We start from the raw sequence: 23,078 nt of genomic DNA, 5'->3' as shown, positions 1-23,078 counted from the left end.
GCCTTCACAAATATCTACAATGTAGTTGCACATGCACCCACTATTTCCAGCCTTGAGTCTAGCTCCCAGACATGTCTGAATTAACGTTAGACAATCTTTATGATGATAACCTACAGAAACGTAATTAACGCAACAGACAGAACGAACGATTCCAAAACAAGATCAGATTGCTTTCCTGGAATACAAATTACTGCTGGCCAAGTATCCAATTGATCAATCCTGCATCCATTATCAAAATGGAGTGCTGCCATTAATTCAATGTTTTTCTTGTCCAGGCCTGGGTTAGTTGCATTAGGGAGGTACCATTTATATTCTGTAAGCAACACGCAGCCAACTGTACAGACTGTGTGTTCAATATTTCCTCTCTAGGGCACTGAGCCGGAGTAAAAAAAAATGTTACAGTTGCAACTCAAGTCCACATTATGTTTTAAAGTCCTCAAGAATACGTAATGATTTTGATCTTTAGAAGACATTAATGTAGGGCAATTTTCATTCCTAAAATATATATGTTCAACAGGTAAACCGTAATCACCAAACAAGCTGCATGTTAGTATTTGTTACTATCATCGGATTTTTCATTCCTTTGCAAATCATCAGCTTAAGTCAAACCTCAAGGGACTAATCTAGTTTCCTTTACTTATGAATAGATATCATTTTTAAACATCCTGCATAACTTCACAGGGGACTAGAAAAAAAAGGAATTGCCACAGTTTCTGTTTGGTTCTTTTCTTTCAGTCTTAATTGTTTGATACAGTCTGACACATCAAATTTCTTGTAAAATCTTTACTAAAAATTCCAAGACAGATACAATAGCATTTTAAGAGAAATTTCACCATGTAACTACATCATTTGTTGGTCCTCAGATTTTTTACATATATGCTGAACTAAAAAAAAACATGCTAAAAACATTTTAGGTTAATTCCTTTGGTGCATTCAGTTTTATGGAGTGAATACAAGTACAGTCATATTCAAGCTTTCCTACCTGCCCTCTCAGCTTTTGTGATATCTCCTTGCTTTATTTTCACCGAAAAATGTCCGTCACTCTGAGAACCAAGAAACTAAATTGGTGTGGCCTTATTTCTATACAGGTATTTAAAAAAAAGCAGTCATCCTCAATTGAGGTGAAGCATGATGCTTTTTCAAGTAGCTAGTGTTAGTGCAATACGGCCTCGCCATGGCTCGCGTTTTTGGCCAAGCACACCGGGTCACCACTTCTCTTCTTGATAAGTGTGTTGGGTTCTTTTACATGCAGAGCATTGATGCTTGAGGCTTATGCCCGAAGCTCCCTCATACACGGGGCCCCCGGCTAAGCGTCACCATCCAAAATGACGAATGCAATCCCTTACAACATGTCCGAGCTGGAGTTGACCCCTGGGATCGAACTCAGGCCCCAGGATCCACGGAACTTGATTCAGATGGCGAAGCAGCATGGTTGCATTACCACTTGCGCCACGGGGACATGTACCAAATGCAGCTGGCAAGTGTCATGGCTGACCCATTATCTACACACACTGACTGACCTTTACAGTAGTCCTGAGGGTCTTCCTGTTCGTCCTCGTCTGACCCTAGAACCTCCTCGTCCTCGTCATGGTCGTCTGCGTAGTGCTCCTCCTGACTGCTGGGCGGTGTGGTCGTCGAATCTGTCTCCGGCCTAAAACAACAGCAAACAAAAGTTGTCATCAAGCACAGTAGCAAGGGCATCCTCGCCAGATACCTTTAGTAAAGTTCAGGGCTGTCAACACGACCCTTCCCTCCGTCCTGGGACAGCAATTTGCAAGTTGGGATGGACAATAATTTCCTTGTCTGTCCCAAGATCTAAACATTTTGTGACATGAAATTGATGTAAATATATCTTCGCAAGCTTAAAATTATGAATTTAAAAACGAAAGATCATAACATCGGCTCCCAAACAATGGGCGGGACAGAAAAAAAAGCCGGAGACAGCTCTGATCAAGTTAGAACAACGCATAGTAGATTTGGATGTGCAAGGGTTGGTTGTGACAAGTTGGTCGATGTAACATAACCAGCTGCCACCGCATGCATGCCACGAAGCTGGCGTGTTAAGCCAAAGAGCTGTTGTACCAGCTTTACAATTACAATACAGATACCAAGTACATATACAGAAATACACCAGTCCCTGAATCCAAGGCCAAGTGGTTATCACAATCATTCTTGCCTGACAAACAGTTACGTCTTACCATAAAGGTTTGGGCCAAACTATAGGGGACGCTGGAAAACGTATCTTTGCCGCCTTGAGCAGGTTGAAGGATCTTTTCGCAGAAAAGGGTTGCTGCTTCTTCATGTTTTGTTGTTTTCCAAGCAACTGGTTTATGGACTACAATGGCCTCGGGGTATTCTTGCACAAAGCATTGTATCAGCTGACCTGTCTATTGTTTGGGAAGGCAATGTAGGATGATATATGGGGATCTCTTATCATTTTATTGTAAGTAATCGGGCATTAATGCATGCAACTATTATAATACATAGAATAGAATAATGAAGATACAGTTATAATATTAGGCAGTAGATGAATACAAACATTGTACTTTGTAGTACATTAAATTTTGTAATAAAAAAAAAACCAACAGCAAGCTAAAGCTAAACTTGCCACTTTTAGATTACATGTTTGGACAAACATGATGGTCATCATTGTTCCAAATTTCAAGAAACTATTTATAGGGGAAATAGCACTTCAAAAAGTGCAGCATCACACACTATGCATGGTTTATAACACCCTAGTATAAGTTAAAACACACCACATTACAGGCTACAGTCGGTCAGTATTGACCATGGTAAAACAGTACAGGTAGACAATAGTACAGGTGCACCTCCGTCCTCCGGTTACCCAAACTTCTTTCACAACAGATACATGACTGTGTTGGTCCACATTGTAATAAGGCAGTGCCACATTCAAATTTACATCAGGCCACAGCAATTTAATTTCTTGGTTAACAGATTTTTTTTCATTTCAGCAGGATCACATCATTAAAACAGAAGGCTGGGGTGAAAACTTGCACCTGACCCTGTTCATTCCCTGAAACTAAGTGCACCAAAGTACAAACTTTCCTCTGGGATTTTGTTTTCATGTTGATTTTCCAATTTGGCATTTTTTTTTTTCCAAATTCCGTTTAACAAGAAATTACATTGGTGTGACCTCACCTATATATCGTCTACCTTTACAAGGCATATCCCTTTCTTTCCAGCTTATAACATTGATAACTGTTTCTCATGTCACTGACACCTGTAGGCTGATATGCTCTAGATGTATATGTACCCATGCAACAAATCGGCTGTTGACAACTTCTTTTATGTGGAGGAATAGAAGCAAAACATGTACAGTTGGCCCAGAATTTAACCAAATTCCATAAGCATTACACACACACATGTACAGTACACACATAATTTATAAACACCCTAATTACAAGGACCAATTAAGCTTAAAGAGGACATAAAACTTGATCTAGCAGCCTAGACACTTAACAATATGACAGTAATGTCGGGCGCACTGCAGTTGTGCAAATAACAATGCTTGATTGCCCATATGGATAGAGTCATTGAGGTGATTCATTTCTGTGCTACCAACCAAAGTATGCACGTATGATTATGAGTGCCAGTGGCATGTTTTTTGGGTTTGTCCACTACTTAAAATGACAGTGGACAACTTACGTCTCCGTAGTTACAATTGCAATTACCGAAAATATTACAATGAAATTGCACTAATTGACTAAACATGCACAAGGGAACTTGTGAAAAGCTTGTAAAAAGTTTAAAAGGTGCATAGAAATAAAAAATTGACAAAAATAGAAATGAACCGATTAGTAAACTTCAAATGTTTACTAACTGCAACTGTTATTTGCTAAGCTAACATAAATGGTCAGTGCAAAACCCAAGATAGCAATGGATGAAGGTAACATTGAATAAATTGTGTACAAACTCATGCAAAGCCAATACTGAATTAGTCAAGAGTTGTACATTTATCTATCTATTTATCTATAATTGGTTTGGCATAAACATGTTGTTAGGTGTAAATCTTGAATCAGAAATCAACAGTCTATTACTGACTAAGCTTCAGTACCAAACTCATTAGGTTGAAGTAACAGAACAAGCTGTGACGATATAGGATGCTTAAATCATGTGTTACAAATAGGATATGGCAACATTTGTGAACAATTAACGTAAACTAAAGACTCAGGCAAAACCATTGCTCTACTCAAGACCTAAGTATCAAGCCACACAGTCCAAAACATATCCCATTTCAAACCAATAACGATACATCCTATTTCTACACAACACCCGCGACACAAAAGATCTGGATAATCATTCCACACTGTCAACATATCGGAGAACAAGGGAAACACAAACCCCATTCAGCCAGCGTCTGCAAAAGTCGTAACGGACATGAACCCAGCCGCCCAAGCACCTAGCCAACATAGGAATCCTCAAAAGGAGTTGCTAACAAATCACTAATTGTACCCAGGCAAAGTAAATACTGGACTGGCCCCAGCAAATAAATGATTTAACTGTCAATCTACAATCCCCGCCAGTCCCTGCCTTCATTTCCTAAATTGACAATCCGAATTCCTTGTATTCCCGATACAGCATTCCATGCACATGGGTGTAGGGAAATTGAGTTTACGATGAAAAAGGACTGCGCTTACATGGCCCACTGTGAGGGAACAAAGACCAGAAAGCATGAGGTAATGTGTGAGCCTTGCCATTGAGAAACACTACACCTTGTTACAGTACGTACCACACATTGCAGAGTTCTTGAGTACAGCTGTCCAGATTGTTCTGGGGCTCCGTTGAAGTACCACACGATGTAGGGTTTGTCATTGTTCTACCCGGGGACACGGGAACGCATTGCACCACCATAGCACACGAGGACGGCAGAAACACACGAGGGGAAACCTCTCCGCCCAGCACTGTCAACTAACTCCCACCGCTACGTTCCATTCCGCTGATGCGCTGTAACGCCCCAAGTTTACGTGGCATGGCGGCGCAGACCAGTGCAAACAACAATATTTACCCTAGCAAACAATTGCCTACACCTTTGGCCAATGGCTTCCAGGCACCCACTCAGCTGAATACACTCGATTGCAAAGGCACTTAACCTCAACATAAAAATTTGGCGACAAGTTTCGAGTATCCAGTGCCTGCATACCTCATCACCCAACATTTTTGGTGTGTGTATAATTGCTTTATCTTATCATATCTAGCACAATTGATCATTATTTATTGTTAAGTGCTGCATTACAAGGTTTTAAAACATATCTAGAGAAAAATTGTCTGGCGAGCTGTACTCATGCATGTGTATCACGTACAGGTTGGGTAATGTAGGGCTTAGCTGTGAATTAGTTGACTTTGGTGGGAGGAATGTCAGACTTAGAATAGCTGACGGAAATAGCCGGTTGGGAGACAGGAAAGAAGCCTGCATAATCTTTCTAGCAATACAGAATAATGGTTTGTCAATATCATAAAAATTATCCCCTGCTGAGAATAGCATTTTTCGAGCAAACTTGTATTGGTCACTGACTGGAATAATTCTTCTATACGAAAAAATGAAATTTTCAATTTTAATGACAGCAAAAACAATGAGTGGAAAATACTGAATAGATCCAAGGAGGTTCTATCAAACTAAAACTAAACCTTTCCCCCTTGGCAAGAATGGAATGATCCAATTTGAAGTGGGTTGCAACTTTTAAGTTCAAAGAATCATAGTTATACTAGACTGGCATAATCAAAATGTCATAATAAATCACCACAATATCATTTTTGCCTAGAGTTTAACAAACTCATCACCGATTCAACCTACAAAATAATGAAGCAACTTGGGAGAGATAAAAATGTTCGTACTTAAGAAGCTATAAGTCATGAAGTACTGCATCGGTAAATATGTTCTCCATTTTGTCTGTCAGCAGACACTACTGCATTCATCAGTTTGAATAAACCTCAGGCAAAGCCAGACAATTATATATTCTCATAAATCACGGTATAACTTCTGTCCTGATGTTGTAACAGGAACAGAGGCCTACAAATCATCCCTGTAAAGACACATCCTGTAGGTCATTAATCAGTCTGTCCTCACTGTGGCCTGACAAAAAACACTGGTGACGCAACATTACACAATAGTCTGGGAAAGATTGATATTCTCACTCAGTATAATTAGTATAAAGGGAATAACATATATTTTGTGCAAAAATTTAAGCATCTAGGTACAAATGTTTTCATATAGTCACATTTTAATTTGAATCTTCTAGCATTCTTCAACATAACATCTTGGACATAAGAGACAGCAATGTTCAATTCAGCCTTGTTGACAGTCAGTCTTTAAAGCTGAAGCCATAGAAAGCAAATTCTACAGTATGGTGTGATATATACCCACTTTACATATACAACATATATCACAGGCAGCTCCATTAACTAATGAACACTTTGTGGCAATGTAGGTCACAAACTTTCACCCCACAACCTAAGCATGTCACATAGCTTTCACAAACAAATACTGTGTATGCTGAACCAAAATAACTCAACTTCCTGCAGCATAACAATTAATAAATTCAATGTATGTGCAATAAATTGGCAAGTGCATGATGCAAGTTAAAGTATATAACTGTGTATCTGTTTAGCCACAGCTGCAATAAGAACATATATCAAATAGTGTTTAAATACTATAAACTGTAAACTACAGTTTACATATAGACATAAAGCAGGTTTTTTTATCAGATAGTTTTAGAGGGTGATGTCAGAAACCAGAAATTCAATTTCTAGTCCCGGTGGATTACTTAAGAGACATTGTACAGGTCAAAGGTGTATTGAATTACTGAGGCACATGCAAAAGATCAGGCCACAGTAGCAACTGGAAGGACTAATATTCCACACCATCTGTTTATCATAAAATCTCATCTTTAATAGAAATAACTCCTGATTACACGAGCAATGGAGCATGCATTCTGAACAGCAGCCAAATTGCCCCACAGGGACTTATCAACTTCAACACACTCCAAACTACCTCTATTTAGATTCACAATGAAACAGAACTGAAATCTGACGTGGAATTATAAAATACGCCTTGTAAAAAATACTTCAGATCATACCACACCCAGCTAAAATTGAGTTGGAAAGTTGCCATGTCGGTAAAACACATTAGGGAGCCAGGTTCGGTTCAATGTTATGGCAGTGGGAAACAGGGTAAGATATAGGCAATCTAAGGAACAGCCGTGCCAAGAAGCTATGACTTGAAGACACAGGTGTATATATACCTGAGAGACAGCTGTGATAGTTGGAGCTGGAGCTGTGCAGCCAGCGACATGTCTCTCCCAGCTCCATGGAAAGCTGACCGTACGATTGTCCATACACAATGGTACGGTACCACCGAGCGAGTCACTGTGAGCCTCCGTCCGATCAATACGTACGCTCCTAGCACCACTCACCCGACATGGTTAACGACTCGACCAGACTGAGTGAGTGGCGCAAGCTCACTCTCACACACACACAGGGGAGCTGTACAACGTAGTGTCAATGGCTTTTACTTCCGCCCGGCCAGTAGTCTATGGAGGATTAAGTCAATTATCGTTGTTATCAAATCAGTGAGCAGGGAAAAATTATCACGATGTCTGGAATAGCAACTGTGTTGAACAACATAGTCTGGCATGAATTTATGATTTTTTCATCTATATCACATTTATCTAGATAATATTATATGAATCTTTAATTGGCTGGATCCAATTCTTATAAAAGACACATGATGTATAATTCATTGCAAGCACAATGATACTCTGTTCCCAATTACAAGTTCAAAGACCCGGTGGTACAGTTTGTCTGCCATATATCAGGTGAGAGGTAATTTTAGGCATATAGATTTTGACCTCATACTATCTATATCTATATCTATTTTTCTTTATTCCATTAGTTCCCTGGCTGACTCAGTGACTAGTCACTGCTTTCCGGTTGGGTTGTAGTAAGACATTGCGGCAAAAGCATACAAATGTATGAAAATGTACAGGTGTATGTATGAATGTAGGAAACAATGCGTGCCAAGGAAGGTGTTATCCATCCCCCCAAAGTCTGGCATCTCTGTGAAGTCTTGCAAATGATGAATCATTTGCCGACAGGGATCAGATCATACCATATCCCAGACAAACAGTCTGGTCACCTGGCTAAAATATTTTCCATGGAGATGCTTGAATGACCTTTCCACACTTAAGAGAGACCTCTTGGTCTTCTTAATATTGGTTTGAAATTTAGAAGTCTCCAACTCATTTTGTCACGGTGCTTTTCTCTTTCATACATGCTCGAAGGCCCCATCGATCAAAGCTTGGAGGACAGCGTTGGATACTTGGGTTCACTTTGAACGCACTTCAGAAGCCCATTGCGATGATAAATGTTTCATACATACGCAACATGCGGTAAGCTCACAAAAGTCAGCCATAATGCAGCTGAAAACCATGAAAAATACAACCCATATACTACATGTATGTATGAAGGATGAGGCACGAAGGCAGCTTTGCCAGCCAAAATTACTTTTGATCCACGAGGATGGCATACCAGGTACCTGTGGCTGTAGCAGGCTGGAGCTAGCAATCATGCATATACATGTAGTCTAGATGTTTTCTGTCAGATTGCATGTGGACAAGACAAACGTTTTTCCTACTTTACAGTGTTAGAATATTGATAATCATTTGACAATGATCATAATAACTTGTTCGTTCAGTTCTTAAGTGTATATTGCATATTTATATAATTTTTCTGTGCATGCTGCACAATGATTATGATGATGTTGCAAAAATACACAAGGATAACATAACTTTTAAGTTAGGATTGTGAGAAGTGCCTTTTTCAATTTTGCTATATATAAATATCCAAGCAGATGTTGGGGTAAGAAAAACCAGCCTATCAAAAACTTCACAATTTTCACCCCAACGTCTGCTTGGAAGTTAATAAATGATGCATATCTATTCAATAACCCAAACTATAAATCCTACAAAATATATATTTCTGGGTTGGATGTGAAAAATGAAGTATGGAGGCATATTCTAACTATACAACCTTTCACATTCTACTATACCTATGATGTATCTGCCAAAATACTTGCTGCACTACAAAGTAAATCTTCTTTGACAGCCGGAAATCCAATTATGTTCAGTTGACCTTTTCTGAAGGCGAAACCTATATGATTGACAGGTACTGCCTATTGGAGACACAGACCATGCAGATGTATCTTTTGTAAGTTACCAGCTGCAACTAACAGGAATTGTAATCTGCTCGTATTGGAAGACAGTTAATTAAGATTATGATCAAAAAGCAACATTTATACCTATAGATTCCTGTCTGATTATTTCTGAGTTCAGATGAAGCGAAGATAGCAAAAAGAGGAGTACCTTTCTCTGTGCTTTTTGTTTCTTAATAACTGATTGTTTTGAAGGTAGTCAGTCACAAGTCACTGACATTGTAGACCTAATCAGCAACCCAATATGTACATGTAAAACACTTTGCTAGGTAAATGTACACATCATATATGGCAGCAACTGAAGACTATACTAGAAGATGTTTTGTGATCTGTCAAAATCATACGACGATTCATAAATCATAACTTGGAAGCCCAAAGGAGAAAATATGTATGCACTATCTAGCATAATCAATGTAACTTTACCCCTACATGTGTACATATACATGAAGAACAGCATTTAGTGGTACAGTAGAAATATTGTTGAAATAGATATCATGAAAAATCAACATTTTGAGAATGAATGGTGGCACTGGTACAGAATGTCTCACATGTACTCTTTGAATCATTTACAACACCTTAAGCTGTCCAACAGGCTGCTCTTACTTTAAGGGCGCCACCTGGATTATCTGATGTCAAAACCAATCAAATCACTGATACATCAAAATGCTTTGGGTGGCTCATAATAGTATAGGGTCATAAAGACAAACTCCAATCAGGCAAATGCATAGCTACATGTAGGTTCAACAGTTACCAATGTAAACATACACACATTTGGAGTAGAATAACCTACTTGTTCCTTGACATGCATGTAAAGACACCAGTTTGGAATATTATTGAGTCTAATTCTCTAAACATAACATTCAGTCAGTCTCAACAATTTCAAACAACTCACAGCCTAGATTAAGCCCTAGAACTAAATAATTTGTTTGTGTTAGTCATTGTGTGGTACCTACATTGTGATGTATGAAGATGACGGCTCGATGCCTGCTAGCCACAAGACTCTAAGATCCATGGTGCACCACTAGCAGAGGTTGCTGTCTTAATGCTGCAATAACTCCCAAGACTTGAAGGTCTCTTTCTTACTTCAGAATCTGCAATAACTCCCACAACTTGAAGGGCCGGCACTAAGGAGTATCATTACACGAGATGCATCCGAACATTCAAACAAGGGGCTTCCTTATCTCAGGCCGTGAATTTGATCCTGGGTGGTTCCCTTTGAACTACAGTGTGATTTTCACATAATTTATGGCTCAGTCCACAAGAAAAGTGCCCTGGACTGCCCCTTATCAAACAGAAATGAAGGCATGTCTGGCCCCAGACCTGTCATTAGGGCTGCAGGGGCTAAGATCATGCAAGATTGACTGTTTGGTGCCAAGACATGGGACCTTGCATGCAGAGTGGCTATTTCTGGACGTCCTCTGTGTTCCTGCAGTTCTTAAAGAACTTAAAACTCCTTGGTCCCTAACGAGGTCTTACATTTTTGATAACGAGTGCCTGATACCTTTTGAAAAACTACAACCACTGCTGCGTAGAGACATGACTAAGGGTATGACTAGACATGTTCTTCCTGTACTGTACTATGTACAAAAGCAAGTTTCAGTCAATCTTTTGCATAATCACGGTGATTCACATCCAGTTACTTGAGTAACTGTTACGTTGCGAATCTTATTACCTGGATGTATAACCTTCATCGACGATTCACATCTCTCTTACTAAATATGGTCGTAATGATTGAGATGTGAGTTGTGAAATCTATGCAGTGATTTCATTTGGTTTGTTGTTTTACCGCAAACTTATCACACTGTGAACATGTGCTCTGTTGTACATTGCGTTAATGTAGTTGTTTTGACAGTGAACTCCAAGACGCCGCAATTCTTGATTTCCACAAATTCGAAGTGTTGCCAACTTACAGTAACATGAATTTTCAGTAACATGACCTTTGGTGCATGTATTATGCTATAACTCAGATATTCAAGTCACGAATACAATTTTCCTTTCCCAAAATACAAAAATTGCACTTTCTCAAGAGAATACTGTCTGCAGCCCCAATGCATCAGCACTCGCGAATGATTGATTGAAACACGGGCACACAGTCAATAGTTGAAATTCTTTCATTTTTCACACACTCTTGAATGTCTGACTACTTGAAATACTCCGCCTCACTTCTATTCCACCTTTTGCCATGATTCCATCCCTCCTGCCCTTGCCAGGGACATCACCTCTATACTCTAACTCATTACCCCACTGCCACTCACTCAAGAGGCTCCAGAAATAGCCTCATGCCATCAGAGGAGCCCCAGGAACACATCAACTGATATTAGACCGTTCCTTATCTATAAGGAAGCAGGGTGCATCTCATCAAGTGCAGGTAATTTAAATGAAGCCTGAAGTATGTGCTGGTACATGGGGCTCGTTTGGCTGTATGAGGGTAACCAGTGGGGTTTGCGGCAAGCTTTGACTGGACAAATTCAAGATTACCAGGAGAGCTAATTTGGACCAGCAATCGCCATCTATAGTGTTGCTTTACGAGTATTGTGTTGTTGCAATTCAAATAAAACAAGTTACGATTAATGAGTCAATGAAATATGATAGCATGATATGGTATAATGTGCTTTACCAAGTACCATGACACATTACAAGTTTTCATTACACGGTACAAAAGGTTTATGCAATAAAACAGAACCTTATAACCAAAACATAACCAAAGTGGTACTTAATGTAATGGTTGAACTTACATACGAGTCAAAGACTGCAGAAGTTAGAGAATCACCAGTGTGAAAAAGGTTATATGAACATCCCTGCCATTATCAATCTCATATGAAAGGGTTGAAGAATGATTTTCTAGGCTTGTCCTCAATCCTGCCTGGAAAACTTCTTGATAACAAGGTCTATCTGCTAGAAGCCTGGCCAATGAGCATGCTTCAATATGCATGTACATCATTGGTACATGTACATGTAGGTATGACATCACATGTACATGTTACATGTACATGTGATGTCATACCTACATGTACATGTACCAATGTCCAGTATAGAGCAACAGGAAGTTTGCAAGCTGATCTATGCCCCCTTGTGGTTCAATGCAATATTGCAGCAGCAAAAGCTCCTGAGGTAAATAAGTGAGATCAAAGGATTGGCTCAAAAAGCTCAATGGAGGCCTCCTTTCATATTCATATGTAGACAATTGGTACCATTGTCCTAAGTGGACCAATTACTACTGTGTGAATTATAAAACCCTCATAAACATGCAAATCATTTTATTTATGGACTCGTTCTGATTTCCAATTACCTAATTGACAGTCATCATGACACCTTCTGAAGCATGTAATGGTAATGAGCCTTTCTTATATGCGAATGTTACACCAAGGAGACACAAAAATATTTTCCAACTCCATTGCTCCAACAATAATAATATGCAGTTTCAGAGTGTTTAGCAGAAGACACAAAAATGTCAAGCTAATACAAATCTGCACGCTTTTTATTTATTTGCATGACCAGTTGCATGGCATTCTTTAAAAAAGAAATAAGACAAGAAAACGAAGGGAAGACTCCAATATGTGACCGAGGAGATGTGACAGTCTATATAATACAATGTATATGAGCTGCTTAGACAATTTTGTGGGAAAAGCAAAAATAAGTCACAAGAAATAAAGCAACATAAATTTGCTATTTTTTTTTACATTTTCAAAATCACAAAGGTGTTCCACATTATAGCATTAGATACTGGATATACCAAGTTAACAGAATACACAGTTTCAGTGCACTTAATTAGAGGGGAGGGGCGTGAAAATTAGCACCTCTACATAGTCCCGCCCATTCTATTTTCTACCCAGTGTGAAGTCACTCCTTGGAAACCTCCCATTTCAGAAAAGGGACAGGGAACAATAAGCAGTGTCACTGAAACATTCATGACACTAAATCATTTAAAAGTCATTGAAGTAATCAAACATGGACATTGCCTCAGGCTGAGCCAGTCTTAAACTTGGAAGATTTCCAGATAGTGTGACATAACATGCACTGATGCATGGAATCACCACAGAGTACTAAACCAGCTTTCTATGATGGTTTTGATGTAATCTCCAAGCAGATGTAGCAGTGGGACTTGTTTTGAGCATATTTTGCGGTGTTTTGTTTTTCTGGAGATTATGAAGTTACTAAAGGAGGGCATCTGTAAAAAGCATGAAATGTCTAGAAAAAAAAAAAAAACACTGACAAACACACTACATATTCTTGGAGATTAGTCTCGATGCATGTACACATTTGTTAGTTATTCATTTGATTAGAAATTGACAAGAACCAAGTTATTGCAAGATATCAAAATCTTAGCTTACATATCCAGTTGGTACCACAGCACTTGACCAAAATCTTGTTGGAGTGCAATCAAAAGTGCTTATCTTTTCCTTGCTCCACAGAATACAACCTTCTTTTGGCAGTGTTCCCATGTACTGTGTCTTTTCTAAACTTGATTACATAATATGAAAAAGGATTCCAAGAAAGCTACTGACTCATAACACTACAGTTACATGTTTACACCAAGGGGGTTGTTTACGCTGACTCCACAGTGGGTGACTCGAGCATGTTGAAGAGTTAGGGCTAGCAACCCCTTCCTGTAAAAATATATTCTGATACAGAAACAGCTAGCAAGGAAACTTGCTGAACTATGTGCCACTGGGCACTACAAGGTGAACAACACCCCCCCCCCCCACACACACAATAATTTTTGTTTCATCTCTTACAAAATTAAGAAAATGGACGAAAAATCACAACCTTTTCGCCATGTTTATATGACTATCAGGTTCACCAATGCTGAAAAATTATTAACTACTTGGTCCTGGATAGAGCTGAAACAGAACTACTAACAACCAATAAATATGACAATCAAAATAATGATTTTCACCCTTATATAACCCTGTGATTGAGTGTGAATACATGAGCGTATCAATCTGCAGTCGAGTGTCAAATGTTCCACAGTGACGTAACGTCTGGACGTTTTAAAGATGTGACATGACTGTTAACAGCAGTGTCATCTTTATCACACTACAGGTGATCTTCAGATAACTATATCACCTGGGAGGAAAACACTTGAGTCTGGGGATTCTCAATGGTCAAACAGAAAATACAAGACATAATGTCACCACAAGCAACATTTAATAATGACATATTGGATTAAAAATGGGTTAATTGTAAGATCTATACAAAAGAAAGTTGAAATGACCTAGAAACATTGAATTTTGTATGTAACAGCCTCTCATTGACAATAAGGTATTGAACTGAAGAGTTGTATTTCATAGAATCTATTTCGGATGTGAGCTGAATTCAATATTCCTGAGAGAACACTCAACTTGGTCAGCAGTCTTTTCAAGTCGTTACTCTTCCCCAACAAGGGTCATAGCATCGGCACCTCTATATTTATGGGGTTTGACTTCAGGGGCAAGAATGGGGGCAGAGTCAGAATGGAAAACGCACTGGCCTTTGCAATTTCAATTTCAAACAAGCATAAATCAGTTTCCTTAGTAGCCATCTGAATAGCGCAAGTCTTGATGATTTTAAAAGGACAACCATCGCTAGCACAGAGGATGCTTGAAGTCGTTTAAATACTCCACAACAAACATTGACATATAATTAGAACCACTGTCAACTGACTCAAATACTGGGTCAAAAATCTCTGATTCACAACAAGCTCTAACACATGTACAATAGTACATACCTCTTCTTCTTCATAGCCTTTGCCATGATATTCTCCACATATTGCCTCCGGACCTTGGCACGGCCCCGAAGGTCCTTCCTGCGTAGGAAATCCTTTATCTCCTGAAGAGGGTCGTCGGGTATGATTTTCCCATTGCCGTTCTCTATAACAGGCGCGCTGTTCTCTACTTCTCCTTTCTCCATCTTTTCCTTCATGTTGTGAGGGCTCCAGATGCGGACAGACCAAAGGATTCACGCTGAGATGAGGCCTTACAGTTACACTCGATTGGAACGCTCCACTTCTGACACAGCTAACTAAGGACAGTTCGGTGGTGACCTGCATACACTGTTGTCTTGGGAGAAATGACTCCTCTTCAAAACAGTGCCACTTCTTGGTAATTTTCCTTCCAGGTTTACGACATAATTGTCAACCACCCTGACGATCACCCAGTAATTCTACAGCATACTTGCACAACGGGTTAGCACAGAAGTCTTTCCCAACGGTTTTCTACCGGTGGATCCTTGTATCAGAATGCACTTCTTCTCTGTGAAGCAGTTCTAGTCCCTAGATCTCTAGATCAATAAATAGAATGCTTATGACCACATGCTTGCCTTGATAAGCGAGCACAATCATCATATATAGAATTGTCAGCCCAACCCCATGGCTCTCATGAGATCCAAACTAATGACTAACAGACTTCTTGTTTTGAAAAAAACAACTCAAACAGCCAAAGGTCAATCCTAAAGTAGGGAATGTTGCACCCTGTAGCAAGCAACCGCATTCTTACAATCACTCAACTATTACCTTCGCTGTAACGGAAAATCTTTCATGTGCACTGATGCCATTCAGACAACATGCCCCTTGTGTATTGTAAGAAAATAAACGTCTTTACAAGAACAGGTGCAACAATAGGACAGTGTTAACGTCGTATTTCGAGAAGAAAGGTGTAAAGTGTTCTTTGCGTGAACAAGCATTTGTTGTTGAGAGCCAGGAAACATGTAGTCTTGTTGACGGTAAGCTCTATTTGACATCTTCATGTTTATATACTAACCGCCACCTTTCAACGTCTGCATTCTTCTTGATGTGTGCATTTACTACTTTGCTTTTGTCCGTTTGAAATGTGATACTTCAAATACGGGATGCAAACAAAGCATTACAATCGTTATTTTCACAGACCTCCTTAGACATATGTTGCAATGTTAGCACCCTGTTGTATTGTACCTGTGGGATAGTCAATATCAATTTCCAGACAATCATCAGTGTGTTGTATTAGAAGTATTTTCTTCCCATATCCGATGATTAAATCATTAGCCAATGTACTTAGTCCATAGGGGAAACACAATACATGCATGTGTTCACCTTGGGTAGATAGAACTTACCACCAGCCTTATTTATTGTTTTTCTTCCACTGTAAAGAATGGTTGTCAAGGACAACAACGTATCATATACATTGTCTAAAGACAAACTTTCAGAAAATTGTTACCTGCCTTTTACTACATACAAAAACATGTTGATTAGACTACTAGTACTACTGAGCAATGTCCTTGTAAAAGAATGTTTCTTCATAAGTAATATTGTCGCAAATTTCAAAACTCGCTTTGAAGATAGACAATCAGCCACATTGTCCCACTACAAAGGACTCCAGAGCTATTTGAAATATCATTCATATACGTTTGAATATTTCATGTACCGATGCTATTTAAGGACAAGTTGCACATACAGGAAAACAACACAAACAAAATTGCAACTCAGCACAGTATATTTGAATCTCCTCTTGATATTCTGATAGATTAACAAGAAAAGAATCTCAGTGTCTTTGTGAATCTGAAAGAATCTTAACAATAACGAAAAGAAAACTTGAATTGAAACTAATGATATTACTTAAGAAAGTATTCAACATCAACTGTCTTGATCAAGATACCACATTTAAAATCTACCTTCACTAACACATCAATGACATGATTAAACTTTGGGAATGCAAAGCTTTGAGGGCTGCTTTGCCATTAACCTAATTAAATTTGGCTACCATTTGCCAGTACCTGTCACTGAGCGGTTGCCAATTATTACACCATACCAGGTTGCCACAGCGCCACTGGGACATAGTAGGTGGTACTGGTACTGCAGTTGTGACGAGGTCACCACTGCTTTCCACTTTTGAGGTACTAGTGTCTATGGACAATTAAACAATTTTATGGGGGAGGGGAAATAGTGCCCTTTCTTATAAGTACAAGCCTGTTTACATCTTAGAAAGGAAATTTATTTTGAACAAGCACTGTATTTATCTTTTTCCAGACACGATTACATTTGTATAAAGCTAATGAACTTCAATCAAGGTCTGAACAAAATGGTTTTCTTTCTAAAGTTTCTGATATAATTATAAGCTTGGCAAAAAGTCAAAGATCATGGAAGCTCAAGAAGAGACACTCTTTGTTAGAATATTGTGATACAAACTATACTACCTATTGACCTTTGACCTTTAATTCTTGTTAAACACCTGTCCTTTGTTAGGGATCACCTGCCTCAGGGTATCTTGTCTTTTTCCCACAAGGTCTTCTTATGAATGCCCTAAGGGTTTCATAACTTGGCAGAGCATGATGTGATTGTACTAGTCAATGGCGAAACAATTTGGAAAAATCTGAACATTGTTTTAAACTGCACACGTTTGCATACGTTACATATGGTCATCAAGCTGTTTTCCGTAGATTACAAAAAAATCTTAGAAATCATCAGAATTTTTTTGACTGTGAAGAAATTTATCACCTAACTTAACAAATTTCTAGTTGCAGGATACTCAAGGGATACCAGGGTATGGTAACAAATCTTTTCTTGATATGATACATTGTGTCATTTATCTTTACAGTAGTAAAGTACAATCAGGCACACGTATCAGAAGTACATAAAAGAACCCAAGACTATATACATGTACAATACAAGAGAAAGATAAGAAAAGGCGGTTTTAGTGGTATATTTGTACTATTGATCCCATCTACACCTGCTATACTGATGTCACAGGCAAGACAACAGTCAGTCAAAGAACTACAGATAGAGGTAGATATCTATACAGTTCTCAGCCTCAGGGCTGCAGGGCAAATATTCCTATTGGTTTGAAATTTGATTGAAGTCCTAAACATTTGGTCTTTGAAGTAGTTAAAGACATTTCTAGGATTTAGAAAATAATTTGAAACTCAAGCCCTTTGTTTATACAGATATCTGATTTTTTTTTGCAAGGTTCCCATTTTCATATACTGTATATTCACTACATTGTGCCAATATTCCTAGAATCATACATTACGCTATGAGATAAGAATGTACGATTAAAAGCTGACAATATGATGTTCCCAATCTACAACACTACAAGCTTAAGGCATCTTCTGTATTTTTGCCTTAATTTGGGCGATGTTGCTCAATACTCAATATAAGCCATTCGATTGGTCAGCCTACAACCACTTATAATTGAATTCACTGGTACCATAAGAGTAATTATATTTTCTTGCACACCAATAATTTAATTTTCCTTTCTTAGCAGCTTTCAATTTCGCTGTCCACCCATCCATCCATATTGGTCAAGCAATGACAGCTACTTTTGGAAAATAACACAGAATGTAAGAAAAGATCAAATGATTGCTGAAGAACAGATACTGAATGCTAGAAAATGGCTTTGTTGCATTTGTACTGATCTTACCCTGGGGATGAACCACACAAATAGAAGCAATTGCAGTTTGAGATGGTTGGTTACCAGGGCTCAAAATGCTTTTTTTGGGAATAGGTTCACTGGTTCACCTAACCTAAAAATTTGAGGAAGGCCCAAGTACGGGAATTGGCGAGGTTCCCGTGCGGGAACTGCACCATACAGGTGGTAAAATTCCCGCACGGGAACCTCTCCACCTAGAAGCGCGGACGCCCGTGCGGGAATGTCACCACTTGGTACCGACATCGCCCGCACGGGTTTTCACTGCCAAGTACTAGTACCCACATTGAATACACGGGAATTTCACCACTTACGGCCGACATCGTCCGTACGGGACTTTCACCAGCCGTGGCCTACATTGTCCGTTCGGGAATTTCACCAATCACGGCCGACATCGTCCTTACGGGATTTTCACCAGGCGCGATCGTGGCCTACATTGCCCGTACGGGAATATCACCAGTCGTGACCCACATTGTCCGTTCGGGATTTTCACCAATCACGACCGACATCGTCCGTACGGGAATTTCACCAATCACGACCGACATCGTCCGTTCGGGAATTTCACCAATCACGACCGACATCGTCCGTTCGGGAATTTCACCAATCACGACCGACATCGTCCGTTCGGGAATTTCACCAATCACGACCGACATCGTCCGTACGGGAATTTCACCAATCGTGGCCTACATTGTCCGTACGGGAATTTCACCAGTCGTGGCCAACATCTACCAGACTAACTACGCCGGGTATAGGCTATAGGGAGAATATATTTGCCAGGGAAGTTTGGCCACCAGAGAGTTTTATTTCTGGGCGCAGTATTAACTTTACCGTGGACCGATTCTACTGGCCAATTATTCCCTTTTTTGCCGAACGCTACGCCTGCTGGAGGCTAAAACATCACCACTCATGTCCGACATCGTCCGTACGGGAATTTGAGCAATATTGTGATACCGTACGCGTGTTGAGTCACAAAACTATCACCCACAAAGTCGACACTACGCAATCGAATATTGAAACTCGTACCGCCAGTTTGTTGTTGCTGTTTTGAATTTGTGTGTAAAGACGAATGTTGTTATTTCTCTTGTCTTTGTAGTCACGCGACGCCTCGCCATTTTGAATTTCAGGTTTATTGCTGATTTATGGCTTGACATCAGTCTGTTGCTCTCACGAATATCTTGTCAGACCTACGAATATAATGAACGTTAGAATTTGAAACATAGTGATTTCTCATTTAGAGTGAAATAGGGAAGGAAGGGCAAGTCACTTCTCGAGTTTGCATATAACGGAGATATTTCGCCGGCGGAAGTCGTATTAAAAAAAGCAAACGGATATGTTTGGTCGGCCTTGCGAGATTTCACTAGCACTATCGTTGCCAATGAAGTTCGGAAGCCACATTTTTCCCCAGGAACTTTCACAGCTAACGTCTTCATCAGAACAACCACGGCTAGCTAAATCTACACTGTTTCATTTTCTTACCCACCCCTGGTCTCCAATCTGTTTTCCTTCAGTTTTCCCTCTTTTGTCACGAATAAAAACACATGTTAATTCCTGTAAGGTTGTGACCGCTTTCAGCTGTTGAAAATGATTTTGGCACAAAATTAGCAATTTGCAATCAACTATTGTATAGAAATAGGATTTTTCTACGGCATTTTAAACGGGCCAAACTTTCATACGGCAATTCTTATTCGATCAAACTTTATTTTAAATATTATCGTTAAATATTCCAGATACAGAACTGTTATTTTAGACAATGAAGATTAAGGCTAGCATCAGTGTGGATAAACAATTATGAGTATGCGAGCCGGAAACGCTAACAACGCTGAGAACAAAGGCCGTTCTTAAAACAACGTGTATTGTTAAGTCAATTGTGTGTCGAATTTTCTGTTGTGTCGTCCATAGGACTCGGTGAATAACAAAGCCTTTGGAAATACAAGTACATGTACTAGAGTTGCAAAATCCCTCTTTTTTCATAGATAGAGTGTCATAAGATATATTTGTGACAGACTGTTAACTGCTTTGTAATGTTCCCTTTTATACACAGGTGCGCAGTTTATAAGTGTACGAGGAAGAATACCGAAAACAGTTAACTGACTTCCTCTTCGGAAGAGATTTTATCATCAGTCTCGTATTTTTCGAGACATTATTTCGTTTGATCTAACACTACATATGCACCTTACCTTTTATACTAACATGATGTATGTTCAAGTCGAATCATCGACACATTTGATTGAAATTTCATCCATTTCATTTGAATTCTACCAGTCTACTACAATTCTGCTTAGCAGTTGTAGGTAAATGTGACAGGGTGCTCTTTTCACCCGATGTTCGTTTAATGCAAATCAGCGTTACTTGTTAAAGTTTGTTAGCCATTTATTTAATCTACTTACATAATTGAAAACATCATAACGATTTTTTAAACTTCCTGATTGTCAATCTGAGATTGCAGCATGTATATCACCGATAGTGGACGGTAAGAAAATAAGTTGTCAAACGGCTGGGTCTACGTAGCTGATTTGAAGCCTAACAAATATATATTGTCAGACTGATAATTTAAAAAAAACTTTATCATTGAAAACACATGACATGTCACATGTTTATTTTTGTTTCATAATGAAGCCACCGTTCACTTTATTCTTTAGATTACAAACCTACCGTATGTCCTAGGTGGGTCCGCTGTTTCATGCAGCTCAACCAGTGACTTACCTTTCTTCTTGTAGAGAATTAGAAAGTATTGCAAAAATGACAATGGTTCGTTTGTGAGCGTGCAATTTCGTTGCATTTTGTACATATCCTTCAAAATTATGTACTTGGTTCTTCAAACATCAAAACGCAACTCGATCTGGTATAAACGGCAAATCCTGAATATGAGAACGGATCTCAAGGTAACGTCAAAACGGAAAACAAAATAACGTCAAAACGGAAGTAACGTCAAAACGGAACACAAACCAGAACGAACAGAACATGGCGAAAACAAATCAACAGCCCTGACGTTAATGATTTAAGACCAAACGGCATTGCTGGCTTTTCTCCGACAATCGATATCGACGTGCCTGTACAAAAGAAAAGAGAAACATATGATTTGTATCAGATGCAAATAGTATTCAGCACATTTTGGCCCTCTGAACTCAAGCATCAAGTTAACATCGATATTGAGTAGTGAAAACCCGTGCGGGCGACGTTGGTCACGACTGGTGAAATTCCCGTACGGACAATGTAGGCCACGACTAGTGATATTCCCGTACGGACGGTGTTGGCCCGACGACTGGTGAAAGTCCCGTACGGACGATGTCGGACGTGATTGGTGAAATTCCCGTGAATGCAATGTGGGTACTTAGTAGTGAAAACCCGTGCGGGCGATGTCGGTCCCAAGTGGTGACATTCCCGCACGGGCGTCCGCGCTTCTAGGTGGAGAGGTTCCCGTGCGGGAATTTTACCACCTGTATGGTGCAGTTCCCGCACGGGAACCTCGCCAATTCCCGTACTTGGGCTTACCTGAAAAATTTAGGTCCACAGAATATAATTTTGGCCTCACAACATTATTCATAATAAAGTAGAATATCAATTTTTTATCACCAAAACTTACTTACAAACCCTACTGCTTCTCTTGAGAATTTCAATCTCAAATTCTATAGCTAACTTTAACATTCTAAAGTGATACATCAAACAAAGTGCAATAAAGGTAATATTACTTTTTCTGAAACTTGTGCATAATATTACCTCTACCCTATATGAGTATATCCTACAAAAATATCTAGGTGCACTGGTGCACCCACAGTCAAAAATTAGGTGCACAGCTCCAATTTTGGGTGCACAAAGGTGCACATGCACCCACTATTTCCAGCCCTGGTGGTTACTAAGGGGTGGCTCCTACATTCAAACACCATGATGAGATATGTTTGGTATTGGGGGCATCAAAGTCACAAGGGGATTACAGAAGACATCTGGGTTGATCCAGTCATTACAGTGTACCATTCATAGCTGAGCTAAAGCAGATCTACCTGTCATGTAATAAGGAGGCCAGAATAATCCTTGCTACATTACTTAGATATTGAAAAGTATCAGAACTACATACAAAGATATGACTGACACTGTCTGACATGGGTCTATGGATTGATGAGATGAAAAAAAAAATCATTTATATATTCCAACTAGCATTACGTATGTTTTTGATTTTTTCCTATAATGCTTGATAATGTTAATATCATATTTGTAAATCATACTAAATGCTTGAAAACAATCAGTGCAGGTGCATTCAAAAGGCTGAAAAAGATAACATTTTAACTTGTGACCTTACTAGTAGCGCACTAGAGGCTCAAACTGTCAATTTTTGCCTGTATCAACCGTGTTGTAAATCATACAAAGCAACTGCAAAATGAGCAAATACATGCCATAAATAACATAAAAAATAATATAAAAATATCTCAGGAAATGGATAGTATAAATGTCACAGAAGGCCAAAGGCAATTCCTAAGTCAAAG

General features: G+C 39.2%; 1 protein-coding gene across 13 annotated transcripts in view; it reads right to left on the bottom strand.

Moving 5' to 3' along the window:
- LOC136434699 (SRSF protein kinase 3-like) overlaps positions 1–23,078 on the bottom strand; it is a 48,296-nt gene that overhangs the window by 18,173 nt on the left and 7,045 nt on the right. For 3 of the 13 annotated variants that reach the window (XM_066427687.1, XM_066427690.1, XM_066427691.1), the window contains exons 1-2: positions 14,934–15,549; positions 1,521–1,651 (exon numbers count right to left, since the gene is read on the bottom strand). In XM_066427687.1, coding sequence (XP_066283784.1) covers positions 1,521–1,651; positions 14,934–15,127 — 325 coding nt within the window. In that variant the 5' untranslated portion in view covers positions 15,128–15,549. Of the gene's footprint in view, positions 1–1,520; positions 1,652–2,198; positions 2,333–4,362; positions 4,456–4,750; positions 4,992–7,259; positions 7,464–10,179; positions 10,254–14,933; positions 15,553–23,078 lie in introns of those variants that run through there. The other 10 variants (XM_066427696.1, XM_066427689.1, XM_066427692.1 and 7 more) reach the window with 9 other exon arrangements.

Source organism: Branchiostoma lanceolatum, chromosome 5, assembly GCF_035083965.1.
Source record: "Branchiostoma lanceolatum isolate klBraLanc5 chromosome 5, klBraLanc5.hap2, whole genome shotgun sequence".
NCBI lineage: Eukaryota > Metazoa > Chordata > Leptocardii > Amphioxiformes > Branchiostomatidae > Branchiostoma > Branchiostoma lanceolatum.
Note: the sequence above shows the minus strand (reverse complement) of the source record. Positions and strands in the feature narration are given on the sequence as shown.